This window comes from Oncorhynchus masou, chromosome 33, assembly GCF_036934945.1.
Source record: "Oncorhynchus masou masou isolate Uvic2021 chromosome 33, UVic_Omas_1.1, whole genome shotgun sequence".
NCBI lineage: Eukaryota > Metazoa > Chordata > Actinopteri > Salmoniformes > Salmonidae > Oncorhynchus > Oncorhynchus masou.
The window spans coordinates 39,412,935-39,432,826 of NC_088244.1; the positions used below are offsets into that span (position 1 = coordinate 39,412,935).

General features: G+C 42.7%; 1 protein-coding gene across 1 annotated transcript; it reads right to left on the reverse strand.

The window, feature by feature from the left end:
- Window positions 1-1,255: 1,255 nt before the first annotated feature.
- rnd1b (Rho family GTPase 1b) lies at window positions 1,256-17,043 on the reverse strand. The gene is made up of 5 exons (XM_064956085.1): window positions 16,755-17,043; window positions 16,118-16,205; window positions 7,765-7,874; window positions 1,909-2,043; window positions 1,256-1,753 (listed from the first exon to the last, which is right to left on the reverse strand). Exons 1-5 carry the CDS (start codon window positions 16,872-16,874, stop codon window positions 1,508-1,510), a joined length of 699 nt encoding a protein of 232 aa, XP_064812157.1. The 5' UTR covers window positions 16,875-17,043; the 3' UTR covers window positions 1,256-1,507.
- Between the last annotated feature and the right edge of the window lie 2,849 nt (window positions 17,044-19,892).

The window sequence follows — 19,892 nt, forward strand, 5'->3', positions numbered from 1 at the left end:
TGCAGTTCTATACATTTTGTCATGGCTTATGCTGTGTTCTTACGCTATCTTAGTGACTCAAACATTATAACAAAATCAATAGGGGCCTATGCCATGACATTTCTTGAATTTTTGATTATTCCTGACTGTCTCGTTTTTATTAAAGGTGATTGTTAGTTATCAAATTTGATCTAATTCAAAAATATATAGCTCCATTATCTGTTCTACATGCTTTATATCTGGTTTCAGGCCTAAAGCTGCTAAATGAATTTAGCTGAAACACTGATCAAAATACTAATAACGTGATACTGAAACACTTTCTTTCTCCTGTAGTAGGTCCGTAAACTGGAAATTCCATTTCCCCAGTGGATTCATCCTGACAGTTTTTAAGCAGCATATTCAAGTTGCAAACAGACAGTCCTTTAAAGAATCACCTCAGGGGATTTGCAACACTGACCTGGTATCCATTACCATAAGCAAGTTCCCAGATCTCTTGGCAGATCTACATTAAACCATGTTGTGTCTATAGGCCTAGGGAAGAACAATACCCTACTCCCTGGAAGTGGTTTCCTCTTTATCAAATGATGGGAGAGAACTGGATTTCTTGCACTCCAGTACATTTACTTGTTGTTTTCTTACTTCCCTATTTTCTTTGCTTAACCCAAAGCTCCATTATCTATCTGTTCTGTACATTGCCTCTTTAGCCTGGTACTCCACTGACTGAGAGCCTAGAAGAGCACGGATGGCTCACACTTCACAGTCTAGCCTGGAGTCTGCCTGTCTGTATGTGTCCCTCCCTCCCTCCCTCCCTCCCTCCCTCCCTCCCTGTCTGTCTAAACCTGCTGCTCTTATCACAGCCGAGACAATGAGATGTGTAATGGCCCTCTGTTCTCGCTGTGGTCAAATCAAACACTCCTTTCTCCATGCCTCTCTCAATCAGCCCCCGTTGGGCCTAAATCAAGAAGAGCCCAAAACCCTTTTGGGAGACCACTGATTTGCTCACGTTGCTACACCTTATAGTTCCCACTCTGCAGTGTAGGAGGGATACAATGTTCAGTTATGTCTGATATATTTTCATGCTAGATTTGTTTTGAAAAATAGGCAATGCGTTTTCTTGAGAGGCATTTTTTCTTCACAAAGTTTAAACTTTGTCACTTGTTGCACATTTTCCAATTTGGACAAATGTGCCTAAATAGTAGTGATGTCACACCATCATGGTTGCATACAGTTACTGTAACAAGTTAGAACGATGGTTAGCTGATGATCAAAAAGCCAAGATACAGTACTGAAAAATATGATATATGCACTGAAGAGTATTTCAGGACAAAGTGGACAAGGTGTCCACTTGTTCTGAATTGATTTCACTTTGAGGGGGGGTGAGGAAGAATTCAACATGGAAGAAGAGCCAACTCTTGATTAAGCCATCGTGATGAAACACCCCCCCTTCCCCGAACCAAACAGTCAGGGGTTCTGGGGAATCGGAGCAGCGTGTGGGAGGGGAGTGACACCCCCCGCCCTGGGTCTCCACTCACATGACGGAGCAGCTCTTGGTCTTCTCCTTCTTGAAGGTAGAGGAGAGAAGCTCGGAGCGGCTGGGGAGGTGGAGGAGTCTCTTCGAGAGACGTCGGGTGGGGCTGGTCTTGGGGAGCGGCTGGAGCTTGTTGATGCAAGCAAGAGCGGCCGTCCGGAACACACTGTGGATACTCTTCTCTGAGGTGAATGCTGAACACTCCAGGTAGGTCTCAGCGCCTAGCTGCTTGGCCATAGAGGAACCCTGAGGTAGGAGGGGGGCAGAGAAGAGAGAATGGGTGAGACCTTGTTCTGTTCCATACAACAGATACAACGGCTCTATCAGAACATCGTACCCTCCTGAATAGACCCAGTGTGTGTAATGTGTGTATGTGTGTGCGGGCGCGATCTCAGTCTCACCTGCTCATGGGTGATGGGGACCTGTTTCTGATTGGACAGCTCCATCAGGGTGCAGACGTCAGTGCGCAGGTCGGTCTTACAGCCAATTAGAAGAATGCGTGTGCTGGGGCAGAAATCTAGGATCTCTGTCTTCCACTGGAAAGACAACAGAGCAGATATTTACTCACACGTACTCATGATAATGAACAAGTCAGGATTAGGGTTCGGTCCAGATAGAGATCCTGAATTAATTCCAAATTGGAATGAATGGCAGTAGAGGCATCGGTGATGCATTTCCTGCTTTTACTTATGCAGGAAAATAAAAGCAAGGCATGTGATATTTGACAATATAAATATTGTCAACCCGAATTACTGTTGTATAGTTATAAATACAGTTTATATGAATTTTATACCAAACTTCTGAGTAAATATCCACTAAAATATATGTAAACAGACCATAAATGTCTCAATTTGTGTTTTCTTGGAAAGCTGTGAGCGTTATGTTCGGCAGGAGAGGGGAGGCAAAAACGAGCAGCAAGGAAAATTGGTGGTGTGTCATCACATCAACGGCAAAACGACATTAATGACTTCTAGCAACAAATCAAGCCAATAGCGGATCTCACTGAAGTGTTGTTGGCAACACTGATCATTCCTCTAAAACTGGCTGGCTAAAGCTAGCTAACAAACGGTGCAGATAATCTTCAAATTCATTGTTTTACACAATATATTATCACAGCACTGGTTGACCAAACTCTCTTACCAAAGTGGCTGACCTTTTAGGACATCATAAGAAGGTTCATTTCCACTCTACTATTGTAATTCTTAATTCTATAGATAGGTCTCCCAAATTACAAATGTAATGTAATGATGCCTTGTGAATACCTACATAAGTTGTCAAAGGACCTGGTGAAGTACATAAACTAGCTATAAACTAGATAGCAGCAATACTTAGCCTCTGTTTTGAATATCAAGTTTTGAAAACCCCAATAACAGCCAGATTATTTTAGCCTGATGGCTGGAGACATACAAAAGTAGGTGGACACCATCTACACCACTCTAGTTGACGTTTGACATTACACCTGGTGATCTTAGGCTTGTGTGCGGCTGCTCAGCCATGGAAACTCATTTCATGAAGCTCCCAATGAACAGTTCTTTGGAACTCAGTAGTGAGTGTAGCAACTGAGAACAGACTATTTGTACGTGCTATGTGCTTCAGCACTCAGTGGTCCCGTTCTGTGAGCTTGCCTACTACTTTGCGGCTGTGCCGTTGTTGCTCTAGACATTTTCACTTAACAATAACAGCACTTACAGTTGACCGGGGCAGCTCCAGCAGAGCAAACAATTTGATGAACTGACTGGTTGGAAAAGTGGCATCCTATGACAGAGCCATGTTTAAAGCAACTGTGCTCTTCAGTATGGGCCATTCTACTGCCAATGTTTGTCTATGGATATTGAATACCTGTATGCTCGTTTTTATACACCTGTCAGCAACGGGTGTGGTTGAAATAGCTGAATCCACTAATTTGAAGGGATGTCCACATACTTTTGGCTTATTAGTTTATGATGTATGAAGCTACATGCAACAATTTTAACTATTTTATTAAGTTACAGTTCATATAAGGAAATCAGTCAATTGAAATAAATGAATTAGTCCCTAATCTATGGATTTCAAATGACTAGACAAGAGCGTAGCCATGGGAGGAAATAGGCCCACCCACTTTGGAGCCCGTGCCCACACAATGGGGAGTCAGGCCCAGCCAATCAAAATGAGTTTTTCCCCACAAAAGGACTTTATTACAGACAGAAATACTCCTCAATATCTTCAGCTGTCCGGGTAGCTGGTCTCAGACGATCCCGCAGGTGAAGAAGCCGGATGTGGAGGTCCTGTGCTGCCGTGGTTACAAGTGGTCTGCGGTTGTGAGACCGGTTGGACGTTTTGCCATATTTTCTAAAAAGACGTTGGAGGCGGCTTATGGTAGAGAAATTAACATTCAGTTCTCTGGCAACAGCTTTGGTGGATATTCCTGGAGTCAGCATGTCAATCTCACGCCCGCTTAGGGGGGAAATGTGCGAAATATTAGTTTGGTGATCCCGGTCACTGCGCCCAAAGCCCCGGGACAGTGAGAGGCCCCATGACATTAATCTTCGAGTGCACTTTTTCCATGAGAAGATGGAGATTCTCAGAGAAGCCCGCAATATCGCTCTGAGCTTTCAAGGACATAGCCTCTCTATCTACCGCAACTACTCCCCCACTGTGTCCAGGCAGCGTGTAACTTTCGGGCAGGCCAATCGACTACTACGGGACCATCCTGGTATGAAGTGCGGACTGCGATTCCTAGCCCGTCTATGGCTTTCAAAGACTACACCTTTGATTCTCCGGAGGAGGTTATGGCTCACATTCAACGCCACATCAAGAAGTCTTGAACTTGCTTATAGATCAGCAACTGTTGCTTGCTAACTGTGGATAGTAAGTAAGTAGCCCACCTATGGTATAACTATGTTTAGTTATAACTGTACTATACCTGTATAGTTCGGAGTTGATCTGATTGAATGTTTTGGTCATCCAGTGTGCTTGCCTTAAAAGCATTCAGTCATTTTTATTTCATTTTATTAAGGGTTTACGTAATTTGTTTGTTTCCATGCTGTCTCATTGACCTATTGAATTTGTTTACATATTGTCTCATTGACCCCATATTTTTGGTTATTCATTTAGCGCATCCTTTTGTCTCGACCCAGTAAACAGTAATGTTCAAAGGCTACAAGTTTTTGGGAAGTCTTCACTTCAAAGTTGAACATTTGTAACGTCATTTATACCCACAAACTTTCCACGTTGCACAGACGTAGATTTGTGGGCTTGACTGTACATTGTCAAACCTTTTGGGGGTCGTTTTAATACGATTTGCTTACTTCAAATTTGAGGTTTTTGGGTGAGAGCCTTGGTACATTTTATTTATTTTCTCTATCAAAACATGTTATTCGACTGGGAATATAATTTTATACACCTACAAGTGGTGCTTTCCTAAATATCTTGGCACATGGAATTAACTTTTTATTTTCCATCTCTTGTTTTGCTGCTTGATTCACTAACACAGAGCGCTACTTTGCAGGGCAGGACTGTGGGTTTGGGTTTAACACCGCACTCCCAAAGACATACTGTGCAAAGAAAACATGTTCTATTTAGGGTTGTACCTCGTTTGGGGAGGTATTGTCTAGGAAGGAGGTTGAATTGTCCAGTTCTAATGTTGTCACTGTCTTCCTTTTAGTTTCTTTTTCCGTACTTTTTCCAAATATTACACCGTACGTTGTTATTCTGAGATAAGTTATCCTGGCACTTTTGGGTATTCATTGCTTTCCCACTGTATGCTCTAATGACAGGGTTGTATAATGGGAGTGCTCAGGGTGGCCAAAATAATACCATCAAGTACATTTTGTGGAACATCAAAGTGGCTAACAACCCACATGGCTAACAACACATTTCAAGGGTATGAACATACATTTAGCATTTCTACAAGAGACTCACTTGAGGACTGGTGAGCACTTTAGGATTTGCATGAACTGGGTTGGTCAACTGTTCCACTCTTAACTTTTATAGTAAATCAAGAGTTGCTGCCATTTTGGTTGATAAAACTACTCCCTTTGTTGCTTCTGAGGTTATTCCTGATCCTAAGGGACGATACGTCATAGTAACTGGTAAACTGTTTACTACCCCTCTTGTTTTGGCTAATGTTTATGCTCCCAATTGGGATGATATAAGTTGAAATTCTACCTTATGATCTGATATACCCAATTTAAATTCCTATTCGTTGATGTTAGGGGGACTTCAAATGTACAATATCCCCAGTTCTTGACTGGTTATCCCCAGTTCTTGAAGCAATTGCAAAGATCTTCAGGCCCATCTAAATGTGCCCTACTTATTTCATATTTTCTTCAGAAATATGCTATGTGTGATGCCTGGTGTTTACTACACCCTACAGATAGACAGTATTCCTTTTTTTCTCATGTTCATCAAACATACTCCTGCATTGATGACTTCTTTTTGGACAAAAAACTTCTGCCTAAACTTCAGAGGTGTTCTTATGAGTACTGTTTTTTTCTGACCATTCACCATTAGTGCTTGAGCTATAGTTTCCCCAGCAACCTCCTATGTGTTATCAACAGCGTCTTAATTCCATTTTACTCTCAGATGAGTTTGTCAATTTAATTTCTTCTGTGATTACCTTATTCCTAGAATTTAATTCAACCCTAGGTATGTCCTGCTCTTCCATATGGGAGTCCCTCAGAGCAAACCTACGTGGCCAAATTAGTTCTTACACAGCCAACAAAAACAAATCTCACTCTCAGCAGCTTTGAGACCTGAGCAAAGTACAGTAGAGCTACATTGGATGAGAAGTATGCTACAGATCCTTCCTCTGATCTATATAAAGAACGCCAGCTACTCCAATCTGAATTTGACGAGCTTTTGACCAGACACGCTGAACAATTACTCCTACGAGCTCGATACAGAGTGTATGAGCAAGGCGACAAGGCCAGTAAATTCCTTGCACACCAGATCCGTAAATCTGAGGCATCACGTTTAATCCCACAAATAAGGACCCTGTCTGACGCTACCACAGTTATACATAAAGAGATCAATGATCATTTCAAACAATTTTTCTCTGTGCTATAAACCTCTGAATCTCTTCAAGACCCTTTGCTGATTGATTCATTCTTCAATGGTCTGAATATACCTTCAATTGATACAGACTACCATGACGGTTAAGAAGAAGAATTTACACCTGAGGAGATTGCAACTGCAGTATCCTCAATGAAAAGTGATAAATCACCAGGTCCTGACGGTTTTCCAAACAAATTTTATAGGACGTTTTCCGGTCTGCTTTGCCCATTCCTGTCTCGATTATTTGCAGACTGCCTTAATTCATCAAAACACCTAGTCTTTATCAGGCTTACATTTCATTACTATTAAAGAAAAAAGATCCCCTGGAATGTGGACCTTATCGCCCAATCTCGCTTTTAAACTGTGATTACAAAATCCTAGCCTTTAAACATCCATATGGAAGGCTCGCTGCACCAAGTAATACACTCTGACCAGACTGGCTTTATGAGAAATAGGCATTTGTTTTTCAATATTAGACACCTTATGAATATACTGTACTCCCCAGGGTTGGGGGACCCAGAGGTGGTGGTCTCGCTCAATGCGGAAAAAGCTTTTGACCGCATTGAGTGGGATTGCCTAACAGCCGCCCTTTATAGATTTGGCTTTGGTCCCAAATTCATTGCGTGGGAAAATAGTCTTTATTTCTCTCCCATGGCTTCAGTACGGACTAACAACTTGTTCTCTGACTATTTTCCCTTGCACCACGGATCCAGACAGGGTTGTCCACTCTCCCCATTGTTATTTGCTTTGGCAATCGAGCCCCTTACCATCACACTGTGGTCTAATGAGGCTGTTCAAGGTATACTCAGTACGGGCTTCGAGCAGAAAGTCTCGCCATATGCTGACAACCTCCTTTTGTTTATCTCCAACCCTGATACCTCATTACCACATGCCTTATCTATTATATAAAATAGAAAAATTTTAACTTTCATTTGTTCCAGTGGATGGTCTATGGCCATGACTGTCTGTGAGTGTGAGTGGTTGCATTTCTCCACCCCTATCCAGATTGCCCTTTAACCTCTGTACCCTTCTGCCCAGTGTGTTTAACTTGTCTAAAATACAGTATCAGTAATACAGTATCTTTATAGGTAAAGAATAATAATAATAATGTTTTACTTGCATATATTATTTATACAGTTTATTGTGTTGTCTTGTTATGTGTGTAAAACTGAATAAACAGAGTTTTAAATAAACAGACATAAGTGAGAGATGGGGACCATTACCTTCTTAAGCCCACAGTCGAAAATGTCTGGGCGGCTGATGTCGAAACAAAGGAGCACTGCGTCAGAGTCACTATAACAGAGAGGCCTCACGTTGTCATAGTAGGGAGAACCTAGAGGAGAGGAGAGACACTTGTTAACAGGGGTCCAAGACAACATGAAGCAAATGCTTCAATGGAGAGCTTACAATGAAAGACAAAAAAATACTTTGTCAAAACAACCTCCACAGACACTATCGTGGGTCAAATATGGTAGACTGTTTTCTTTTCTAAATATAACGCAGGAAGGAGACATCATATTTAATAGAGCAAACAACCTGTAGTTCGGTGTAGTAGAAAGAGAGAGAGAGAGAGAGAGAGAGAGAGAGAGACCAGGGATTATCTCGGAGGGATTTCACTTCTCATTCTGAGCTGAGCTGTACAATGCTGTCCCTTTCCTCTCTCTTTTCCCTCTCATCCTCTCCCCTATTGGTCTTTCAGAGGGGGAGATGAGGACAACCACGGCACTAAATCCACAATGATCTTTTTTAGCAGTGGATTAGGCAAGTGGAACAGAACAGTGAGGCTGGCTGGGGGCGGCAGAGCAGGCAGATGCTCCTACTCATGTGCTCGGAATCCTTAAGCAACTACTTCCCCCTCTCTCTCTCTCTCTCTCCCCTCTAAACGCCTCCTTGTCCTCCCCCCACTCAGCACAGCGCAATACCTCCAGTCCCTCTGCCGTTACCACAGCAACAGCCATGGAATCCTCCATCTGCATAAGGCATTCCCCCCACCCCTCCTTAAAGGCTGGCCGCAACTGCCAATCAATCATTTTACACATCCCGCAAACACTGCTGTGCCTTACTGCCCACCCACCTACCTTGCTTCCTGCTCCACACATTCCTCTGTTAAAACAATGTTGAGGCACACACACATGCATGAAAACGCCTGCACACATGTATGAGGGCACACACACACACACACACACACACACAGTCAAGCATGCACACCACGCACACACATACCCCTTGGTTACTTGAGTCTCTCGTTCACTTTGTTTATTGGTTATATTTGGCATCAGTGAAAGGTGATTCTCACATCTTAGTCTAATCGAAGGGAAAACGAGAGGCTCGAAGGGATAATCTTGTTCCAATGGGCAGCTAATGGGTATAATTGATCTATATTTCTCCTTATGGCTATAAATACCACACTAGCCGATGGCATCACCGTTCATTATATATTCCATTTATCCAAGCCAACATATGTACAATGTGATGTACAGAACGACACTGTACCGCCGACTCCAAAAGAGCACAATGAACATGGGCGCGTGTTCATATAGATCAGTCCATAAATAGTTAATGATTCTCCACATTATCAAAGGGTGCAATTGAATTAGCCCGCTGCTGTGAGACGTGTTTGGAATAATGACAAGCTGTGGTAGAATATCTGAGTAGCTTTTAACGTTCTGTGTCGCTACTGTAGCGGGAACAATAGGACTGGCGCGTTGTATCACGAAACGCTTCCGTCCGCAGCTATGCCTTTTGGAGAAGGCTATGGCTTTCGCCGTAAGGGTGTTTCCTCAGCTCGCTCCTGACCATTGAGTGACCGGAGAGCACGTACTTTGAGCTACCGGAACAATATCAAACAGATCCTGCTCGTCGACTTGTGCTATTTAGTCCACAGGAGGTAGCACAGTCCATCAACCCTCTCGGTTTAGGTTTCAAGTCGTATGTAGAGGAGAGACATGGCATGTATCGTCCAATGTACTGCTTACTTGAGGTTCCTTCGCAACAACAATAAGAAATAATAAAAGATAAGAATAAGGACATAAAGTAAATGGCTCAGTAGAATAGAATAAACATTTTAGCATAAGTATAATACAGGAAGGCACAATTTATTGTCCAATATTTACATGTGTTTTGGGGAAAGGGAGATTGGGGGGGAAAGTGATTAAAATGTACAGTATTCAGCAACCATACTAAGAGTTTGATAGCAGCAGATGTGATGTGTGTGTGTGTAGTATAAATTAATGTGTGTGTGTGTGTGTGTCATAAATATAGATATTACATTATCATTACTATATTATAATTTAGATTATGGCATTAAGAAAAGTCAAGACACACGAATAATATCAGACCAATTAATTAAGGCAGTTCAAAGGCAGGGACAAAGACCGATTCTCATTATCATGATCAGTGTGTCCGTCAGTGTCTGCATGGAGGTGGCTAGCCGAGCATCCCTCTGCCTCCCAAAGAAGATTAAGAGGTGAGTATGTGTGTGTGAGGCGTGGGTGTGTCGGGGAAGAGAAGGGCAGTCACGGACCGAGGAGCCCAGCGTGTGACTCTGCATTAAATGACCACTGATTTAAATGCAGAGATCGATAGACAGGATGCAAACAGGTGGCTGGGGAGCCATTTCAATGAAATACGGGCAAATTACTCAGCAGAGGAGGTATGAGCGAGAGGGGGGGGGTGACACACACACATGTCCTTAGGAATGACCTGCTGTTATGACCAACTGGGCTTTGAACACAGATCTTGTATATGTAGCAAGACTTTGTTAGCCGCTGAGCGATGGCCTAGGTATCCTGTCCCCCAGTAGCTGTAGGAGGGAGGGGGGGATGGATGGATGGAGGGAAGGAGTGTGGCTGTCAGTGGCAGATCACAGTCAGGTCTCCACTACCATTAATTCTTCATAGAAGCAGCACTTTTCCTCCGCTCTTTCACAGGCTTCTCCTCTGCTACAGGCGGACGATGCCACCACAGCCATACAACACGCTGTACAGTGGAGCTCTCAGGATGTCTGATTTTCCACCTATCAGAAGATTGCTATATATTAATGTTGTTCCTTGAGATGGTGAACTTTTCTCCAGACGTTGTGAGAGAGCCGACACACCACTGAAAGCACAGATCCTAACTACGAGCCACATGTTCTCTCTCGCTCACAACTTCACTTTCCTCTCCTCCACTCTGCTCCTCCCTCTTTCCCCGCTTACAGATGGATACTTCCCGATGCATGAAACACAGACGGGGAGGATTCAGTAGAAAGAAAAAAAGAGAAAAAAGAAAAGAACTAAAACGGTATCACCATTCCTGTCATGGCTGGGGCTGGACTCAATCACCACTACCACCTGAAGCGGTGTGTCGAGGTGGAATGTGGGCCAGTATTGTGGAAGTGGGATGGAAGGACGAAGGGATAGTGGAATTGGACTGGCCTGTCCCAATATCCACACTAGCCTACTACTAAGCAAACGCATTGGGCATAAATTCTAAAAGGTATACATACTAGTGTGAATATTTGGATGCTTTGTCATACATCCAGGTGGGGGAGGGGCAGAGACGCAGTCTACTTTGGGGTGTTTTATATTAATCAAAGAGTGAGTTCCTTCATGGTCCTGCCTAATAATCCACGTCATTACCCTACAATTCATTTAGAAAGAGGAAAAGAGGGCATTCCGAAGGTCAGGCAGATTAATGATGCAGACTGAGAGCTGGGATGACTCACTGGGTTTTGGGATGTAACTAACATGACATATCCACCCCTAAGGGCTGCAATCTGCTGGGCTGATAACTATCTTACAACAACAAAACAGTTTGGGAATCGTAAAAACAACCCATGCCCATCCAATCCTAAAACAACCCATGCCCATCCAATTTCCATTGGAAATGATTAGTATCCACCCTGACATCACAGGAGCAAGCCTTGACACATTTCAGAGTTGGGGTCAATTCCATTTAAATTCAGTCAGTTGCCTATCCAAACTGAAATTCCAATTCATGTTCAATGAGAATAGGTATTTCAGTTTACTTCCTGAATTGCAATGGGATTCACCCAATCCCTGACTCGTTCCCCATATCCCCTGCTTCACTAAGAATGTGTTATAATACATGAATAGAATCGGTTGATATTTCCTATAATTTCTTAATGGTCTTGGAATGTTTTACTAGCATAATGCAGATTGTCTCATCAGCTAAATGTCTGTGGACTGTAATATAGATGCATATATCAATGTAATGTATTTATCAAACAGGTTAGCCTAATCATCTTATAATATATCTTGACAGTACAAAGCCTGGTATCAGAAAGTCCATTTGAAAGACCCTCAATCACTCTGAAACAATCTAACACCAAACATTGTAGATCATCATTTACTTTTCATGAGTTTCAGCCACTCTGTGTGTGTGTGTGTGTGTGTATGTGTGTGTGTATGTGTGTGTGTGTGTGTGTGTGTGTGTATGTGTGTGTGTATGTGTGTGTGTGTGTGTGTGTGTGTGTGTATGTGTGTGTGTATGTGTGTGTGTGTGTGTATATATATGTGTGTGTGTGTGTGTATGTGTGTGTGTATGTGTGTGTGTGTGTGTGTGTGTGTATGTGTATGTGTGTGTGTATGTGTATGTGTATGTATATATGTGTGTGTGTGTGTGTGTGTGTATGTGTATGTATATATGTGTGTGTGTGTGTGTGTGTGTGTGTGTGTGTGTGTGTGTGTGTGTGTGTGTGTGTGTGTGTGTGTGTGTGTGTGTGTGTGTGTGTGTGTGTGTGTGGAGCTAAGTGTCAGGCAGACCCAGTCCCTCTTCCACCCCTCTCTCTCTCTTGCATGCCGAACGGGCAAGTGTACTGATTAAAACCAGCGGATTGATTTTAGCCAGTAAATCCCAGAGAACCCGTCGGAGAGAGCTGCCACGAAACCCAATGATGAGATCAGTCCAATCAATGGTGAGGAGCATAACTAATGAGGAGAGACTCACTCAGTGAGAGAGCATCAGGCTGGCATAGAAATATAACTACTAGAACAGTAATTCATACAATTCTAACATATTACAGTTATGGGGTCAATCTGTGGCATGCATGAGGCATGATGACCATCAGATAGGCAGAACTGCCTGTCACGACCATGACCATACAGTATGTTAGTTATCTGGCGGATATTTTGCTTTCAATATGGACACTGGCTGCTGTCAGTCACAAAGAGACAAAGAAGAGGGGGATGGAAAGAGAAAGTGGGGGAGAGCAAGGGCGGGAGAGTGAGGGCGGGGGAGAGAAAGAGAGAACAGACGGTCATTTTCTTTGATGATTTTTTAAAAGTCTAAGTCGTTGGGGGGGTTCTACAAAGCTAGCATATGGATTTGTGTTGACATGTTCATACCATGGATAATTTAGCTTTTTAATTTTAGTAGGTATTCAAAAAATAATTAACAATTATTTGATCAAATATTTAAGTTTGCCTTTACTACTAAAACCCATAGAAACGCATTGAAAAACACATTCATAAAGTGCAAAAAAAGAATTTAAAAAATATATCATAACGAATAAGATTTTGAAGAGTCTGTCTTATATCTAGGAGATATAAGAAAGATCAGGAAAATGTTTTTTGGGGGGCGTGGGGGACAGATGTTTAACCCCTTATTTTTGTTGCCACAATACTACCTCCATACTTCCATTCAATTGTTTGGGTTGCCTTCAGCCGATCCGGAGAACACCATCATGTTTGTGAGAGTCTCATCTTTCTATTTTACCAAGAAGGGGAGTGATGGAGTGCTGCACCAGATGACCTGGTCTCCACAATCCCCCGAACTCAACCAAATTGAGATGGTTTGGGATGAGTCGGATCGCAGAGCGAAGGAAAATTAGCCAACAATTGCTCAGCAGATGTGGGAACTCCTTCAAGACTGTTGGAAAAGCATTCCATGTGAAGCTGGTTGAGAGAATGCCAATAGTGTTCAAAGCTGTCATCAAGGCAAAGGGTGGCTATCTGAAGAATCTCAGATATAAAATATATTTTGATTTGTTTAAAACTTTTTTGATTACTACATTATTCCAAATGTGTTATTTCATAGTTGTAATTCTAAAATGTAGAAAATAGTATAATAAAAAATAAAAAAAAAAAAAAAATAAAAAAACAGGGCCTCCCGGGTGGTGCAGTGGTCTAGGACACTGCATCCACAGCGCGAGCTGTGCCACCAGAGACTCCGGGTTCGCGCCCAGATAAAAGAAAATAAAGAAAAACCCTTGAATGAGTAGGTGTTCTAAAACTTTTGACCGGTAGTGTAAGCACGATGTGATGGATTGCAACACAGCCCATGCATTGATTTTTTAATTATCTTTATTATGCACAGGTGCGTCAATAGCCTCATAAGGATTCATTTGGATTTTGGCAGGTATTTTTAAAAGGGGGACTTGATGTGCAGTAGCACCTTAGAATAGTTTTTAAAGTCGCTTTAGCCATGATTTCAGTGTTTGGGTGGTTGAAATGCAGGTCATAGACTGCTACATAACTACCATATCTCACTGAGTTTCTCATCTGCTCCAAAAACCTCCTGATACCTCCCTCTGCCAAATCCACTGGCTCTTCCCACTAACACCTCCCTCCTTCTGCCCTCTGCCCATCAACGGGCACTGTGCCACTCAGTCCGACCAATCAGATCAGAGGCCAGGGCTCGGATTAAAAAAGAGCCAGAGATTTGCACTGAAACAAATTACATTCACTATTTTTACGTTTCATTCTGTTCATGGGGACAACACATGCAGAGTGGACGACGATGGCGGTGGTAAACATGACTTTAAATAGGCTCCAAGTGGGTCTCTTATACAAAGGATTTACAATATCCACTATGAATGCAGCCAAAGGGTACTAATACATATTAATAATCACAGGCTCAGCCATACTGGCCTACTGTAGCCAACAGACACATATCTAGAGTAGGGTATCTGAGTATGGAATAAGATATAGGCTATAGGTTGATCATCATGCTCTATGTAAATAACATTAAGGTAACATTAAGTTGTTACAGTATGCTGATGGCCAAACCATACTGATTCTGCTAATAATAAGCCTTCCTGACCCACTGGAGCTAACACATATCTAGAGTAGCCTACAGTGGTATCTGTATATCTAGAGTACCCTACAGTGGCATCTGTATATCTAGAGTACCCTACAGTGGCATCTGTATATCTAGAGTACCCTACAGTGGCATCTGTATATCTAGAGTAGCCTACAGTGGCATCTGTATATCTAGAGTAGCCTACAGTGGCATCTGTATATCTAGAGTAGCCTACAGTGGCATCTGTATATCTAGAGTAGCCTACAGTGGTATCTGTATATCTAGAGTAGCCTACAGTGGTATCTGTATATCTAGAGTAGCCTACAGTGGTATCTGTATATCTAGAGTAGCCTACAGTGGTATCTGTATATCTAGAGTAGCCTACAGTGGTATCTGTATATCTAGAGTACCCTACAGTGGCATCTGTATATCTAGAGTAGCCTACAGTGGTATCTGTATATCTAGAGTAGCCTACAGTGGTATCAGTATATCTAGAGTAGCCTACAGTGGTATCAGTATATCTAGAGTACCCTACAGTGGTATCTGTATATCTAGAGTAGCCTACAGTGGTATCTGTATATCTAGAGTAGCCTACAGTGGAATCTGTATATCTAGAGTAGCCTACAGTGGAATCTGTATATCTAGAATAGGGGGAGTATAGAATGAGATCTGTGTATATAATGAGATCTAGGTACTGTATATAGGCTAGATGTGTGGATCATCATGATGTGTGTCAGGGAGGGAGGGAGGGCGGTGTGTGTGTGTGTGTGTGTGTGTGTGTGTGTGTGTGTGTGTGTGTGTGTGTGTGTGTGTGTGTGTGTGTGTGTGTATCTGGGAGGGAGGGCAGCAGTGTGAGGGGGGATATGAACAGGTGCAGCTTGGCAGGGTATATCAAGGTTATCAGTTAGCCGTTTGTTTTCAGGTCAGTGGTTTTACAGTGGAGGGCCCTGGGGAGGTTTTACACCAACACCATGACCCCATGCTGCACTCAGTTAGCCTAACATACAATGTAGTTAGCATCATAACATACTGGAGGCCACAGGGTACACTACTCAGTTAGCACAACATATAGTAGGCCAGTGGTTTTAAAACCTCTCCTCGGGGACCCCCAGACATTTAAAAATGTTGTTGTAGCCCTTAACTCGCTCACCTGATTCAGGTAATCAATGTATAATTAGTTGAGACTTTAAATCAAGTTTGCTATCTCTGGAAAAGTTCAATTACATGGAAAGGATGGGGGTTCCGGAGGAGGCTAGTGTCAGTAGGCTACACGGGCAGGATTCTATGACGTCGTACACACTACACATACATCAATTTGTGCTGCCACATAATAAGACTGGGTGTGCTGTGCTTTCAGGCGTTGCTATGATATAGTAAGTCATGTCAGTAATGTATCAATGTTCAACACAGTCAAAAGAAAGAGCTAAAGGCCGGCCCTGAGAGCGAATACTTCAGGCCACTGTGACGCAGGTCATATAGCGGGTGAGATAGTTAGAGGAGAGGATATAGGATGGAGAGAAAGGAGGGATGATATAGCATGAAGGGTGTTGTTACCTGATGTGTCCCACAGACTGAGCTCGACGCGCTGTTCCTCCAGTTCCAGACACGCGGTGTAGTTCTCAAACACCGTGGGCACATAAGTCTACGGAGAGAAGCAACATAACCTCATCCCTGCTACTACTGATGGAATTTATCGTTTCATAATTAGGACCTACATGAAAGGAAGCTCTCTAATGTGAAAATAGTACAAATGTGAGTGTATCTAATTGGTAGGCTAGTCGAATAAGCAATTATGCAGTAAATAATTTCTGTCTCTATACGCATGGAATAGAAAAAAAAGTGGAAAAAGTGGACAAATGAACTATTTAAATGAATGATGGGGAAATTAGGCATGATTATATATGGTGTATATAAGCACATGCAATATGATGATCAGAAGCGTACAGTAGAAAAGTTGATATAATCCAACGTGAAAACTGAATTATTGGAAATGCGCATCGTGTAGCAGCTATAGCAGCCTCTAGCTGAAGCGGAAATTAATCCATTATCAATTAGAATGCATTCCTAACTTTCCAAAAACATTTCTTAGGGTTATCAAACCCACAGAGGCATCTACTAAATCAATATGGATGCTCTGCAGAACATATACGATTTGTATCTTAATATGTCAGTATTGCAAATATTAGCATACCTCTGGATAGCAATCCTTCGCGAGGACTTGCAAAATCGCCGTTTTTCCGCATTGAACATCGCCAACAAGAACCAGTTTACATCTCACCACCAACGGCTGCGTATTTCTCCTTTCCTTCATATTCGTAACGGTAAAGAACAAAAGACTTCAAAGAAAAGGAGTAAAACACGCGAAACCCCAAAGAAAAACGGTCCTCGGTCACGTAAAAGCACTGTAGCCTATTCCCGACGTGTGGTTTACTCCTAAACTGATGCCTGCAGTTAATGTGAGAAAAAAGAGGCAACACTGCGTCTCTTTATACTGAGCTCACAGACAATATGCGCGCGGTTCTCCTGACTCTCCAGCGTTCCTTTCACTGCCTCACAGTTCTATTCTCCCCGACGACTCAAATGAAATTGATTATTTGTCCTTATAATCAATTATATAATATATATTGTTATAGAAGGCTACCTAAAAACCCATAGAATAATCCACATAAAAGTATTATTACTAGGTTTATGCAGACAGTTAAACTGAACTGTAGTCTTTTCTCTAGGGCCTAGATGAGAGTCAAGGAGGGAATACCTGTGCTGGAGAGATCCAAGTCAAGCACAAATCTACAACAACAACAAAAAACATTACCTTTGTAACTAACCATAAATCTCACTATCTCCAATGGCAGTTCTTTTAACATATTTTTCAATTTGCATTTCATTACACTCAAGAGGCTACAGTATTAGTATGTTGGTCACTCATTAAATCGAGTCAGTCTATTATTCCTCAGAACATAGTGTGGTCTGTTGCTCTAGGACTAGGCTTTGCAGACACAAATGAAATCATTAGATGGACTTAACTCTGCTAGATCAACAGATCAATAAGCACCACAATAGAGTCAACAGACCCTTTCCACTGTTAGATAATTAGTCTGCTTTCATCAGCACCACAGGCTCAAATTACTGGGTAGAGTCTGTCTCAAGACAGGCTCAATCTAATTTGTCTGGAGAAATACGACAGTAATTACGTTTTCTAAGCATTCTAAGCAGTAAGTTAATTAATAAACCATCATCTTTTCATAGATTTTTTTTCAACGAGTAGTTGGAGCTCCGATCCTTGATTTCTCATCCATCTATTTAACTCTAGTGGTCAACTTCACAAAGGAAATAGCTAATAAGAAAAAACTGTTAGGTTAGTGATGATGATCTGTTGACTCTTCCCAAAACTAGAGCACTCACTTCTGTCATCATGAAGTGCTTTGAGAGGCTAGTTAAGGACCATATCACCTCCACCTTACCTGACAACCTAGACCCACTACAATTCCCATATTGCCCTAACAGATTCATGGACGACGCAATCACTATTGCATTGCACACTGCCCTATCCCACCTGAACAAGGGAAATAACTATGTAAAAATGTTGTTCATCGACTACAGCTCAGCCTTCAACACCATAGTGCCCTCCAAGCTCATCACTAAGCTCAGGGCCCTAAGTCTGAACCCCTATCTGTGCAAAATGGGTCCTGGAATTCCTGAAGTACGGACCCCAAGTGGTGAAGGTAGGCAACAACACCTCTGCCATGCTGATCCTCAACACGGGGGACAGGGGTGCGTGCTCAGCCCCCTCCTGTACTCCCTGTTCACCAATGACTGCGTGGCCATGCACGTCTCCAACTCAATCATCAAGTTTGCTGATGACACAGCAGTGGTAGGCCTGATTACCAACAACAACAAGACAGCCTACAGGGAGGAGGTCAGAGCCAGGAAATACACTTTCCCTCAACGTCAACAAAACAAAGGAGCTGATCTGGGACTTTAGGAAACAGCAGAGAGAGCACGCCCCCATCCACATCGAAGGGGTCACAGTGGAGAGGGTCAAAAGCTTTAAGTTCCTCGGCGTGCACATCCCTGACAGCCTGAAATGGTCCCTTCACACAGACATCATGGTGAAGAAGGAGCAACAGCACCTCTTCGACCTCAGGAGGCTGAAGAAATGTGGCTTGGCCCCTAAGAACCTTCTACAGCTGCACCATTGAGAGCATTGAGAGAATCCTGTCGGGCTGTATCACCGCCTGGAATGGCAATTGCACCATCTGTAACTGCAGGGTGGTATGGTCAGCCCAATGCATCTCTGGGTGATGCCCACCAGGACATCTACAGCAGTGTCACAGGAAGGCCAAGAAGATCATCAAGGTCCTCAGCCACCCGAGCTAAGGCCTGTTCACCCCGCCACCATCTAGAAGGCGGAGACAGTATAGGTATATCAACGCCGGGGCCGAGAGACAGCTTCTATCTCAAATCAAATCAAATTTTATTTGTCACATACACATGGTTAGCAGATGTTAATGCGAGTGTATCGAAATGCTTGTGCTTCTAGTTCCGACAATGCAGTAATAACCAACAAGTAATCCAGCTAACAATTCCAAAACTACTACATATAGACACAAGTGTAAGGGGATAAAGAATATGTACATAAAGATATATGAATGAGTGATGGTACAGAGCGGCATAGGCAAGATACAGTAGATGGTATTGAGTACAGTATATACATATGAGATGAGTATCTAAACAAAGTGGCATAGTTAAAGTGGCTAGTGATACATGTATTACATAAAGATGCAGTAGATGATATAGAGTACAGTATAAACGTATACATATGAGATGAATAATGTAGGGTATGTAAACATTATATTAGGTAGCATTGTTTAAAGTAGCTAGTGATATATTTTACATAATTTCCCATCAATTCCCATTATTAAAGTGGCTGGAGTTGAGTCAGTGTGTTGGCAGCAGCCACTCAACGTTAGTGGTGGCTGTTTAACAGTCTGATGGCCTTGAGATAGAAGCTGTTTTTCAGTCTCTCGGTCCCAGCTTTGATGCACCTGTACTGACCTCGCCTTCTGGATGATAGCGGGGTGAACAGGCAGTGGCTCGGGTGGTTGATGTCCTTGATGATCTTTATGGCCTTCCTGTAACATCGGGTGGTGTAGGTGTCCTGGAGGGCAGGTAGTTTGCCCCCGCTTATGCGTTGTGCAAATCTCACTACCCTCTGGAGAGCCTTACAGTTGTGGGCGGAGCAGTTGCCCTACCAGGCGGTGATACAGCCCGCCAGGATGCTCTCGATTGTGTATCTGTAGAAGTTTGTGAGTGCTTTTGGTGACAAGTC